The following is a 12,927-nucleotide window of genomic DNA, read 5'->3' on the forward strand; positions in this document are numbered from 1 at the left end:
GTTTAAATTCCCAGAGATTACATAAACTGTAGTAATCTAACCTAAAGCCCTATTTCCCTGTGTGGTAATGAATAGCTGTCAGCTGGGTTTAGTTTAATGGCAGAGTGAGAGAGAGAGAGAGACTTATGTAACCCTGCCGAATCTCCCATCTGGCCTTAATGTTTCTCAGATAGAAGAGATCTTATATCTGTAATATTATTCAGCTGGTTACTGCAAGAGAATGAGAAGGAGAGAGAGAGGGAGGAGGAGAAAGGGAGGGAAAGAGGGAGAGCGACAGGAAAAGGGAAAGAGAGAAAGAGGGAGGGAGAGAGAAAGAGATGGTCCAAGTGTGAAACAGAGAGAGATATTTGAGAGAGATGGTGACTCATTTTTTAAAACACATCAGTCTTAGAACTTTGTTTTTGACTCTGGCACTCTCATTAGCTTCACAAGACTGGTTATCTGTAGTTGTTGGCTCTGAAGTGAAGTGCTGTGAAGATAGACACGCGCGCACACACACACACACGCACACGCGCACGCACACACGCGCGCACACACACACACGCACACACGCGCACGCGCGCACACACACACGCACACGCACACGCACACACACACAGCTCAGCTGCACACACTCTGCTGACATCCTGTATTCTGACAGCATGTCTAGAAGTTCCACTTCACATCAAAAAGTGGCATTGTGGACCAAGTGATGTCATATAGCACAGGCCTGATTGTGTCCTCCTCCCCCACCTCCTCCTCCTCCTCTCGTCATGCCAGCCTGTCCAGGGGAGCCAGTGGGCTCAACCATTTCCCCACAGGCTGTCAGAGTAGAGCACAGATGGAAGTCATAACACAACACAATACACACTCTGTATCTCCCTTCACTGGAAACAGAGCTATGCCTTGAAACATGTCACACATGTCACAATGGGAACAATGACCAGAACAAATAAACACGGACTGTTATGTTGTGGCATATTGTGCATCTAGGATACAGTGACGTTAGAAAATATTTCACTGCTTTGCTTTTTCTACATGTTTTTCTTGGTTTGGAAGTCGATGCTGACGTTGCTTTTTACATAAGCATTGAATAACAGTCTGCTTGCAAGGATCTCCAAAAACTGTAGGAGAGTATAGTGTAACGGCAAAACTGTACACCCTAAATCTTTAACTCTGATGTAATGACATTTCCTGTTTCTCTGACCTAGGTCGAGCCACAGGAAGTACAGCCTGGGTAGGCCTGACCAAAGGGACCTGAGTGAGAACCTGGCCGCTACACAGGGCCTCGCCCACATGGTGACAGAGTCCCTACGCCTCCTTCAGGTACACACTACAATACAGTTACACTACAGCCTGTTCTAGCCACACTAATTAACATAACGTGTGCACAGCGTGTGGGTGCTACAAGACTGATCACAGCACACACCACTCTCTCATGAGTGTACTCTCACTGTGCAGTAGTACTTACTGTACGTTAGAAAAAGCAGGCAGGCACTTCCCTATTGTTCATAACCGTAAACCAGGGATGGCAACTTTGATGAGGGTGGGGGCCACAGAAAAACGGAGGGGCCACAGTGGCTCGTGGGTCCCACATCCATAACCCCCCCCCCCCCAACCATATTTCGAACTAAATTGCACCTTGTAAATTATATTATTCTAACTCTCAAAAGTAAGTTGAGACTCCGACTGAGTTCCTAAAAATGTAATTATTTATTTATGTATTTTTGTGTGAAATTGGTCCACGGGCCGCCATTTGCCCATCCCTGCCGTAAACCATTTGCAGGGGAAATTAAATGAAGAGGCACTCCATCTATGTTATTCATTTCAGTCAGCTCATTGCATTTACTTGATAATACAGAATAAAAATATTAGAAAATAAGAATTTATGAATGCCAACAACAGGCTATTAGTCACCATATCTTCGCTTGATGCAATAGCATATCGATTGGTCAAGAAGTCATACAGTATATCTTGTGACAGACGTTAACATGCAATGTTTGGTTCTGGGTGTCAAGATTAAGTAATATGTGACCTTACGTGAAAAAGTCTAGATAACTCTTCCTCTTTCTTTCTCTGATCCTTCCAGCTTCCAGAGTTCTGGCCAGACCAGAGTGTGCGTAGCCCCAGTGAGGAGGCTCTCTGGGTGGATGGGGGTCGGAGTTCGCCCTCTAAGGGTGGGGAGGAGGAGCAGGATGAGAGGGCCAGACTGGACCAGACCACCCAGCACCTGCTGAGAGAGGCCAGGGAGAAGAGCCAAGGCTGGGAGTCCTGCTCTGGACCAGACCACGTGGACCTGGCATTTAAGAAGGTGTGTGATGGAATCTGATGGAATTAATAAATGAATGAATGAACGACAACAAATGAATGGATGAATTAAGGAATTAACAAATTAATGAAATTGTTGTCAAAGATGTCAAATAACATATAATAGATACAAGTTACTGCTTGGTTACACTGACCCCCCCCTATGGTCACATGGTTGTGAAAAGTTTTTTCTGACAGCACACCAAAACAACAACACCAATAAAGAACACTGCAGACTATTAAAAGGGTTATTATGTATGAGTCAACATCGAAACACCATTGATTGTCCAGTTAGTCAGACCAATTAACCTTTTACTGCAGTGGACTAAATCAGGGTCACACAGTGTTTCTTGGTGTTCTTAAAAAAATCTACTTTGAAACGAAAGAATACACCTCACACACATGGTTATGGGCACACAAAAAAAAGTCCAATGTCAGATATGGAGTTGAAATGTATTCAATTTTGAGTTTGCATCCCATTATTACACTTGATATACATCACAGAAGACTGAAATATAACAAAACCGTTTGACATAGAAACACCAGATTTTCAGTGTTTAAAAAAGATTAATGTTTAGTAATTATGAAATTATGAAAAATATGAATAACATTACACCCATGAGGCCACTAGAGGGCGATTTGGTCATTTGACTGCAGGAAAGGGTTTTAAGCACACTGAGTATTTGAGCTAAGATATGTGTATAGTAAAAGGAGTTATTGAAGTTCATAATCAGGTTCTCACAATGGGTCTCACCCACTCTCCCTCTCCTTCCCCTCCCTCTCCATACCAGGTGGATGACGGCTGGCCGCTGCGGTTGTGGAAGGGCTCCATTGAGGTGGATGCCCCCCAGAAAGAGGCCCTCCAGCGGGTCCTGAGGGAGCAGGGTCTCTGGGAGAAGACCCTCAAACAGTCTGCAGTAGTCCAGACCCTGACCAAGGACACTGAGGTCTACCGCTACCTCCTGCAGGGCCTGGGACCCCGATCGCCACAGGAGCACCTCCTGCTGAGGTAATGAGGCGTTACCAGGCCAATACTGCACAGCGCTGCACGATGCTGCATGGGTCTTTAGGCAGGCTGCTGACTCTGTTGAGTAGAAGGGACAGATGAGTCAGGGACAAACAGAGTTCAGCTTGGACTTGAACACTCTGGCTAAAGTTGTTTTGACATGGTGCTTGTTGCTGTACTATTGCTACATGTTGGCATCACAGTGAATGATGAAAGAGCTAGTTTATACTAATCATGTTACATTAAAGTGTCAAAGTCAAAGGATTGTTGACCGTTTACTCAAACATCTAATCAAATGTTGGCTGAATATCTGAGGGTCTATTTCTCACGGAGCTCAATTCTGAAAGTCTGTTTTTAAATTAACCAGAAGAATCTCCTATCATTTTCTCATGCAGGACCTGGCAGTCAGACCCATCGGCTGGTCCTGTTTATGTGTCTGCTGTGTCTACAGAGCACCCTGAGGCCCCCATGGAGGGGGTGAGAGCCCAGGTCCTCTCTTGTCTCTACCTGGTAGAACCCCTAGGGGCCAAGAGGTCCCGACTCACACACCTCTGTCGCACAGATACCAGGTAGGCAAGACCGAGGGAGAATGTGAACGATTTGAGAGAATGCACAGTCTTTAAAAAATATATCCAGAGACACGCTTATTCTTTACCTTCTGTAATGAGGTATTCTCTGCTTTTGACTGCAGCAGTATCTCAAGTGCAATCACCGCCTCTCAAAAGAGACACACTTAAATAGAGAAGGAAAATAATGAATAGAAAGAAAAGCACCCCTTGTGCACACATTAGCTCTCTTCAAAGTTCCCTATAGATTTTCTGCTTCTTACATGAACAATTTATTCCCTGCATGGTTCTGCTGGGTTGTTCTGTAGACCACCGCTGTTTCCATTTGTTTCGGCTGATTTAATTAAACAAGCCATGCAATGGAAAACAGGTGTCTAGAAGCACACAGAGAGAGAGAGAAGGGGGAGGAGAGGGAGATAGAAAAGTGTGAAAAGTGTGAAAGGGAATGAGGGGGATGTAGAGAGGGAGAGAGTGTTCTCCCCCTGCATTATACATGTTAGCTATTGTGCTGCTCCAATGGACCATCATCAGTAGAAGTAGTTGACTACTCACTTAGGGCCCGATTCCGATTTAGGAATTTTCGCCTTTCCTACGCACACGTTTCCTATACACTTCTGAGTATTTGGTATTCAGACTTACCTTATTCAGTCGCGTAACGGGCTTTGCAGGTGTGGTTCCCTTGCGCACGCTGAATAAATGTAATTCAACCACTGAAAACCCTCACACTTGCTAGCCAACAGATTTTCTAGTGGAGTTTTCATTCAATGGGGTTTTCAGTACATTTATCTTAAGCCATCCCTTTAAATACGGTGTACATTTAATTAGAATTTGAGAGAACGGTTTCAGAAAATAGGGATCAATGAAAGAAAGCCATCTAAATACAGTATATGCATACTCGTCTCCATTTCAACACCAACTCCTCTTTTCAGTTCGCTGCAGCTAGCGACTGGAATGAGCTGCAAAAAACACTCAAACTGGACAGATTTATCTCCATCTCTTCATTCAAAGACTCAATCATGGACACTCTTACTGACAGTTGTGGCTACTTCGCGTGATGTATTGTTGTCTCTACCTTCTTGCCCTTTGTGCTGTTGTCTGTGCCCAATAATGTTTTTACCATGTTATGCTGCTACCATGTTGTGCTGCTGCTATGTTGTGCTGCTGCTATGTTGTGCTGCTGCTATGTTGTGTTGCTACCATGATGTTGTCATATCGTGTTGCTACCATGCTTTGTTGTCATGTGTTGCTGCCATGCTATGTTGTTGTTTTAGGTCTCTCTTTGTGTAGTGTTGTGGTGTCTCTCTTGTCGTGATGTATGTTTTGTCCTATATTTTAATGTATTTATTTTTATCCCAGCCACCGTCCCCACAGGAGCCCTTTTGGTAGGCCGTCATTGTAAATAAGAATTTGTTCTTAACTGACTTGCCTAGTTAAATAAAGGTAAAATAAAATAAATAAATAAAACTGGTAGATAAAAAAATAATCTGATTTTGTAGATTATTGAGGCACATTTTAGGGTTAGGAAAGACTGTATGAATCATTAAAAAAAACAGGTTTGGAGAGCTTTTACACACAAAATATATTGATTAAACAAAAATACAGTGGTTTGATTCATTCAGAAAATTGCCACATTCAGCTCTTTAACACATGGTAATGTTGGTAGTAGATTAGTGTACATATAATTATAATACAATTAAGTATTAAGGGTGGCAGGTAGTTTAGTGGTTAAGAGCGTTGGGCCAGTAACCGAAAGGTTGCTGGTTCTAATCCCAGACTAGGTGAAAAATCTGTAGATGTGCCCTTGAGCAAGGCACTTAACCCTAATTGCTCCTGTAAGTCGCTCTGGATAAGAATGACTAAAATGTAATGTACAATAGTACTGTGGGTTATACCCTCATCTATTGCCTGCACTAACCATAGAACCGTGTAATGACAGAGCCAAGTATTGCGCCATGCGTCAGGTTCAAACTTACTGTTTGGTCTGTGCTCCGCTCCATAACGATTTTAATTAATTTTTATATTATCAACTGGTACTAATGATACTCAGCAACAACCACACGGCCGTGATGGTGTTTACAGAGGAAGCAAATGAAGGTAACCTAAACAATGTAATTAAATAGAATGATAAGGGCTCCCGAGTGGCGCAGCGGTCTAAGGCACTGCATCTCAGCGCTTGAGGCGTCATTACAGACCCCTGGTTCGATTCCAGGCTGTATCACATCTGGCTGTGATTGAGAGTCCCGTAGGGCGGCGCACAATTGGCCCAGCATCGTCCGGGTTTGGCAGGTGTAGGCCGTCATTGTAAATAAGAATTCGTTCTTAACTGACTTGTCAAGGTAAAAAATTAAAATAAAAAAATGATGTAGGCTATACCAACTGAGGGGAACTAACAGTAAATTGCCAGTTGAATATGTGTGGTTATTAGGCCTACTGACAGTAGATACTGTAGGGTGGCAGGTAGCTTAGTGGTTAAGAGCGTTGTGCCAGTAGCTGAAAGGTCGCTGGTTCTAATCCCTTAGCCTAATAGGTGAAACATCTGTCGATGTGCCCTTGAACAATGCACTTAACCCTAATTGCTCTGGATAAGAGCGTCTGCTAAATTACTAAAAATGTAAAAAATATTGGCTTATATTTAACATGATAGAAATAGGAAACAATGAAAGTCGGGGTAGCATATAATTAAGACGTTCGAGAGTGCCCATCCCTGCAAGTTAAAAGGCTGTACAATTTAAATTCTGCATAATGGCACAGTATTTCATAAACTTTACTGTTGGAAAGTTGATATGCTTCAGTTTGCTGCCATATGACTGGTTTCACATTTGTCTCCAGCGATTATAAGGTAAAATATATCTAAAACAAGAGTTATTTATATTTACAATGCCCTTATACAAATGGATTACTAATTTACCTACTATAGCTCTTATCAATAGCTCGTATTAAGTTCTAAATTATAGTGCATGGAGAATGGTGTTATTTCTATCGGGAAAAAGTAGATACTTTATCCACTTGGAATCGGTTGGTTCGCTAGACCTTATTCATGGTTTCCTCTCACGTAAAATTGGTGGAATTATTAGGCAATAAAGTCAAGGTCAGAATACGGTGTATCTGTAGACACACCTCCACCACGCCTTCATTTATCCAATCTCCATCCAAAACGAATAGCAGGTGAATAGCACACTATTCTCATGCTTAAATTCAAGGTCAGAATACGCATAGAGAGAGAAGTGCATAAAAGGAAATTACGTTCCATTTACGTGTGCTTAATTCGGGTCAGAATCGGGGCCTTAGCCACACTCATCACACTAGTTTCAATAAGGCAGCATAGAGATTTGAACGAGACGGTTTGCCAACAAGACAGATTCACACGATTATGATGATTATCTCTGCAGGGTTTTCTCACTTCATTACATCAGAACTGAGCGGTAACGGAGATAACATTTCTGCCTCATTCTACTCTCTTTAAATACTCATAGAAAAGAGCTTGGCGGGCCTAACGTATGGGCTTATTTGCAGTGCCAGTGGCATTAGGTTTTGAGTGCTCATTTTCTTATCATCGATAATAAACTCACAGTTCTTTGGTCTGCTGAGCTTAATAGCGAAAGCCAATGAGACTGATATCGAGGAAACTGAAAGTGAAATGGTCTTAGTCAGTGTATCTCATACACCAAGGTTTGGTTGCGTTCCAGGCAGACTATATTGCAATCATGCTACATCCCACTGGGCACAGATGTCATTGAAATGACGTGGAAACAAAGTTGATTCAACCACTGTGTGCCCAGTGGGATACAGCAACCCATGGTTGTTCATCACGTCATTTACTTTGCAGTCACGCATCCGATTGCTATATAGTATGATGTGGTTAGGTCTGGCAGGCAACTGCAATGTAGTCTGCCTGAAATGCAGCCTTTGTGTCTCTCTGACTGTGTTTCATCTGAACCCTGGTGACACTTCCTGTGTACTAACTTCCTGTTACTGTGTGTGATTTCCAGGGGCCGATCCAAGGAATGGCACAACAGAGTGAGTGGACACCTACTGGCCTCCAACCTTCTGTCCATCAGGGACTCATTCAGACCTGACCACAGAGAGACCAAGATCTAAGTCATAGCTCCTAGACAGAACCCAGGCCTCATCTACCCCGAGAGGAGGACAGATGAGGAGAGAACACAAACAGACAAACAGACAGAGACAGAAGCCTCCAGGCATACAGCTGTAGCAGAGAGGACTGGAGGAGGGGGTGAAGGCAGGAGGGGGAGCTGAGAAGTTGTCTTAAACCCAAGACCTGATGTGAATTCCAGAAACCTCCTTTTTTAATATGGAGACAATTGCACCTCCGGACTCGCACCAGGGGTCGTCTGATGAAGTGTTCAGGCGGAGGCGGCAGAGCTTTGCATTATCAAGAATGACGCGGGAGCCTGTCACCATGATGAAACGTCTCATCCCATTTGACTGACTGTTTCAGGCGTAATGCATGGCAGGGGGGCCTCCGGCGGAGCACTGCCAGACGCCACAGGTTTTAAGAGTTAAAAACAGGGCCCGTGTAACAGTTCAAATATACCAAGAGCAAATCTACCTCTTTGGAGAGAAAAGCCTCGGTTGCATCACACTTTGAAGCGGGACAAAGTTAAGGATTCAGGAAAGCCTCGTCTTGCAGTTGGGAATTGGGAAGATTCTCTTGTACATTTGTGCCATTGTGGCGGATATTCTGTGAGGCACGTTGCTGTCCTCAAAATTGTACTCTGTATTTATTATTTTACTGTCAAAAGCATTGTCTAATTACTTAATTTTAGTTGTATGTGTGTATTTGACTTGACACAAGTGTTTCTCTGGTAATGTTGTAAACTTGTATCACAGTATACTCACTAAAAGGGTCAGTTACACTATGTTTATAGATGTACATATTCATAAATGTGTGGTTTATCTAATTACATTTGATTATTAAGTGCCTTTTATTATTCCTCAAAATTATTTAACAAAATATTTGTATTCAGAAATATTCAAATAGATTTACTTAAATATTGGTTTTCAAGCTTTAGGAAAACTGCAGCATACCCTTTTTGTAATATGTGTGTGGAATCAAAATGACAACTGATTAAAATGTTGATTTCTCTAGTCTTCTTGCTTTGTGTGTGTGTTGTGATAGTCTGCTTGAAACCCAGCCAGCCAGTCACACTGATTGTTTTCTCTGAAGACCCTGAAATAGCTAACAGCCATAGGAAGATGATGTGTCACTCAGTGCTTTTATCACACAGAAGATTTACAGGGCTTATGATGATGTTGATTTCCAAAGACAAACATTCTCTCTCGCCCTCTGTTACAATATGCTTCGGAAATTATTTACGCTGTCAAACACACCCACTCGTTTCATATTTGCATAATTATATAAAATAATTAATAATATAAATAATTGGTCATTTAGCAGACGCTCTTATCCAGAGCGACTTACAGGAGCAATTAGGGTTAAGTGCCTTGCTCAAGGGCACATCGACAGATTTTTCACCTAGTCGTCTCAGGGATTAGAACCAGCGACCTTTCGGTTACTGGCACAACGCTCTTAACCACTAAGCTACCTACCGCCCATATTTGCATATCTTATTGATTCCTCTCCTAGATCACATCTCCTAGAATCCCCTTTAAGCACCCAGTACCGAGGCATTCTCCTAAGATCATGAATATGCTGAATAACTGCATGTGAAGGGGAAGTAAAAATACCTCACATGGTTAGGCCATCAGGCTGGATATAAAAGGGGATTTTGTTGAATTTCTATAACAGTCTTTTAGAAGATCAACTTTTAGCTTATAACAGGGCTAGTGCCTGTGGCGAAGATTTCAGATTGGGTTCAAGTAACTCCATCCCATATGGTTGAGCAATCCAGAAGTTTCTTGACAACTTGATGATTCTGGTTGCGTTTACACAGGCAGCCCAAGTCTGAGCTTTTTTTCACTAATTGGTCTTTTGAACATTCAGATTGTGAAAAGATCTGATGTGTTTGGTGAAAAGACCAATTAGTGGAAGAAATACCAGAATTGGGCTGCCTTTGTAACTCAAAGGTCAAGATGGACTCAAAGAGGAGGCCAGAAATATTACTCCACAGACCCTCGACACCTAACTTCTCCTCTAACCACCTAACACTAGGTAGCCTAGTAGTAAAGCACGAAAGACTGGGCTGTGACTACAGTCCATGGAAATTGAAGTAGACATTTGAGGAAAAACACACATTCATTTTGTGCAGTGCAGTCCACTGCCTGGCTGAACCAGAGGCAGAATAAGATGAAACCATAGAGTACTGCTGAGGGATCTCTATTCCACTGTGAGTAAATCCTATTGCTGTTGCAGGTGTTATTGAAGCTCGGTGCCAAAACAATGTGGCAAACCATTTTCCACCTGAAGCCTGTGTCAAATCCCCTTTAGCACATTGTCCTTCAACCGGGGACATGTGCACCGAAGTACCCATTTTGTGGAAGATTTATACATTTTTAATAAAGGCACTGGGAATCACTGTTCCAGTAGGTATTGAGTTGCTATAAAGTCATGCAGTGGAATTATAAAATATTAATATAAATATGGACATTTCATAAGTTCTGGTGACGGATCATACACAGACACTTCCACTTGTCACAGTTTATGAGCTCAACTCGAGTTTAGAGAGGTATATTATATTGCTCGTGGCAACCTTTACAGCATAATAATAGTCTGTATCCATCTACAACAGTGCATAACTTTCCCATGGGCAAATACAGCCTTACAGTTAAAGTCTTGGCTGCCTCTGAGTGTGAGATCTATCATTTAGGTCACTAAATTAGTTTGTTCTTTAACTTAGTGCACCTGCTAACACAACACTTAGTTGAGATGACAGAGAATACATTGTTGGTTTTGAGGGTTAATCAGACTAGTCCAACTTCATTTGAGAGGCTAATGAGTATAATTTGAAGCCACAGATCTAATAAGTGAGCAACCGCATGCTGTGGTAAACTCAATAAAGCCCTGGCAAGGGGCAAAAGTCTTCACACAGAAATCACTGAAGTGGAAAGCCATGGTGGACACCCTATGCTCCAATGGACCCAAGAGGACCAACTAAGTAAAGCCAGTTAAGTCACAAGCTGTGTGAAGTCACTGATGCACCTTGTTCATTGAACATGCACAGAAAATATATGGTATTTAACTAACAAAGGAACTAACAGGATATTTGGCATCGAGACAAAGACAAACCGATTAGTCCTCTTGTTATTTCTCCTTCCCCTTGTTATCATGTGTAATTTAGAACATAAGTCCAGTCTAATCAATACCTGGTCGGTCTACAGCTACCAGTGCAATGAGTAAATAATAAGCAATGGTCCATTTAGCTGGACTAATCAATTCCATTAATCACACAGCTGATTATCAGGATGGGACAAGGCATTCATCATTAGTGAACTGTTGTCCCAAGGTCTCTCTGTTGCTGATTCACACTATAGGGCAAACTGTGCCTAGCCAAGCCAAGGTTTACATGGGCTGGCTTGGTTACACAGCCACCATAGTTGCTGGAACCCTGCTGAAAAGGACAAAACGAAAAAATGAAAATCAGTCAGCAGGTTTGGGTCAGCCCTGTAGCGTGAATCATGCATTTGAGTCTCCAATGTGAGCAAATTATGGAGGCTTTAACAAAACAGTCGATAAAATGTAATTGCATCAATGAAATTAAAATCATTGCAATTTAAATACATTTTCATAAATATACAGTACCAGTCAAAAGTTTGGGTTTTTCTTTATTTTTACTATTTTCTACATTGTATAATAATAGTGAAGACATCAAAACTATGAAATAACACATACGGAATCATGTAGTAACCAAAAAAGCATTAAATAAATATATTTTATATTTGAGATTCTTCAAATAGCCACCCTTAGCCTTGACAGCTTTGCACGCTCTTGGCATTCTCTCAACCAGCTTCACCTGGAATGCTTTCCCAACAGTCTTGAAGGAGTTCCCACATATGCTTAGCACTCGTTGGCTGCTTTTCCTTCACTCTGCCGTCCGACTCATCCCAAACCATCTCAATTGGGTTGAGGTCGGGGGATTGTGGAGGCCAGGTCATCTGATGCAGCACTACATCACTCTCCTTCTTGGTAAAATAGCCCTTACACTGCCTGGAGGTGTGTTCGGTCACTGTCCTGTTGAAAAACAAATGATAGTCCCACTAAGCCCAAACCAGATGGGATGGTGTATCGCTGCAGAATGCTGTGGTAGCCATACTGGTAAAGTGTGCCTTGAATTCTAAATAAATCACAGACAGTGTCACCAGCAAAGCACCCCCACACCATAACACATGCGGAGATCATCTGTTCACCCACACCACGTCTCACAAAAACACGGTGGTTGGAACCAACAATCTCAAATTTGGACTCCAGACCAAAGGACAAATTTCCACCGGTCTAATGTCCATTGCTCGTGTTTCTTGACCCAAGCAGGTCTCTTCTTCTTAATGGTGTCGTTTAGTAGTGGTTTCTTTGCAGCAATTCAAACATGAAGGCCTGATTCACACAGTCCCCTCTGAACAGTTGATGTTGAGATGTGTCTGTGACTTGAACTCTGTGAAGCATTTATTTGGGCTGCAATTTCTGAGGCTGGTAACTCTATTGAACTTATCCTCTGCAGCAGAGGTAACTATGGGTCTTCCATTCCTGTGGTAGTTTCATCATAGCGCTTGATGGATTTTGAAACTGCACTTGAAGAAACTTTCAAAGTTCTTGACATTTTCTGTATTGACTGACATTCATGTCTTAAAGTAATGATGAACTGTCGTTTCAATTTGCTTATTTGAGCAGTTATTGCAATAATATGGACTTAGTCTTTTACCAAATAGGGCTATCTTCTATATACCCCCTCTACCTACCTACCTACCTCAGGACACAACTGATTGGCTCAAACGCATTAAGAAGGAAAGAAATTCCACAAATGAACTTTTAAGAAGGCACACCTGTTAGGCACACCTGTTAGTGACTACCTCATGAAGCTGGTTGAGAGAATGCCAAGAGTGTGCAAACTGTCATCAAGACAAAGGGTGGCTATTTGAATAATCTTTTGATTTGTT

General features: G+C 42.2%; 1 protein-coding gene across 2 annotated transcripts in view; it reads left to right on the forward strand.

The window, feature by feature from the left end:
- Window positions 1-8,967, forward strand: part of si:dkeyp-23e4.3 (rho GTPase-activating protein 7) — a 100,910-nt gene extending 91,943 nt beyond the window's left edge. For both annotated transcript variants that reach the window (XM_045210765.1, XM_045210766.1), the window contains exons 10-14: window positions 1,191-1,305; window positions 2,069-2,290; window positions 3,078-3,295; window positions 3,688-3,861; window positions 7,848-8,967. In XM_045210765.1, coding sequence (XP_045066700.1) covers window positions 1,191-1,305; window positions 2,069-2,290; window positions 3,078-3,295; window positions 3,688-3,861; window positions 7,848-7,956 — 838 coding nt within the window. In that variant the 3' untranslated portion in view covers window positions 7,957-8,967. The remainder of the gene's footprint in view (window positions 1-1,190; window positions 1,306-2,068; window positions 2,291-3,077; window positions 3,296-3,687; window positions 3,862-7,847) is intronic.
- Window positions 8,968-12,927: the final 3,960 nt, after the last annotated feature.

The sequence above is a fragment of the Coregonus clupeaformis genome, chromosome 35 (assembly GCF_020615455.1).
Source record: "Coregonus clupeaformis isolate EN_2021a chromosome 35, ASM2061545v1, whole genome shotgun sequence".
Taxonomy (NCBI): domain Eukaryota; kingdom Metazoa; phylum Chordata; class Actinopteri; order Salmoniformes; family Salmonidae; genus Coregonus; species Coregonus clupeaformis.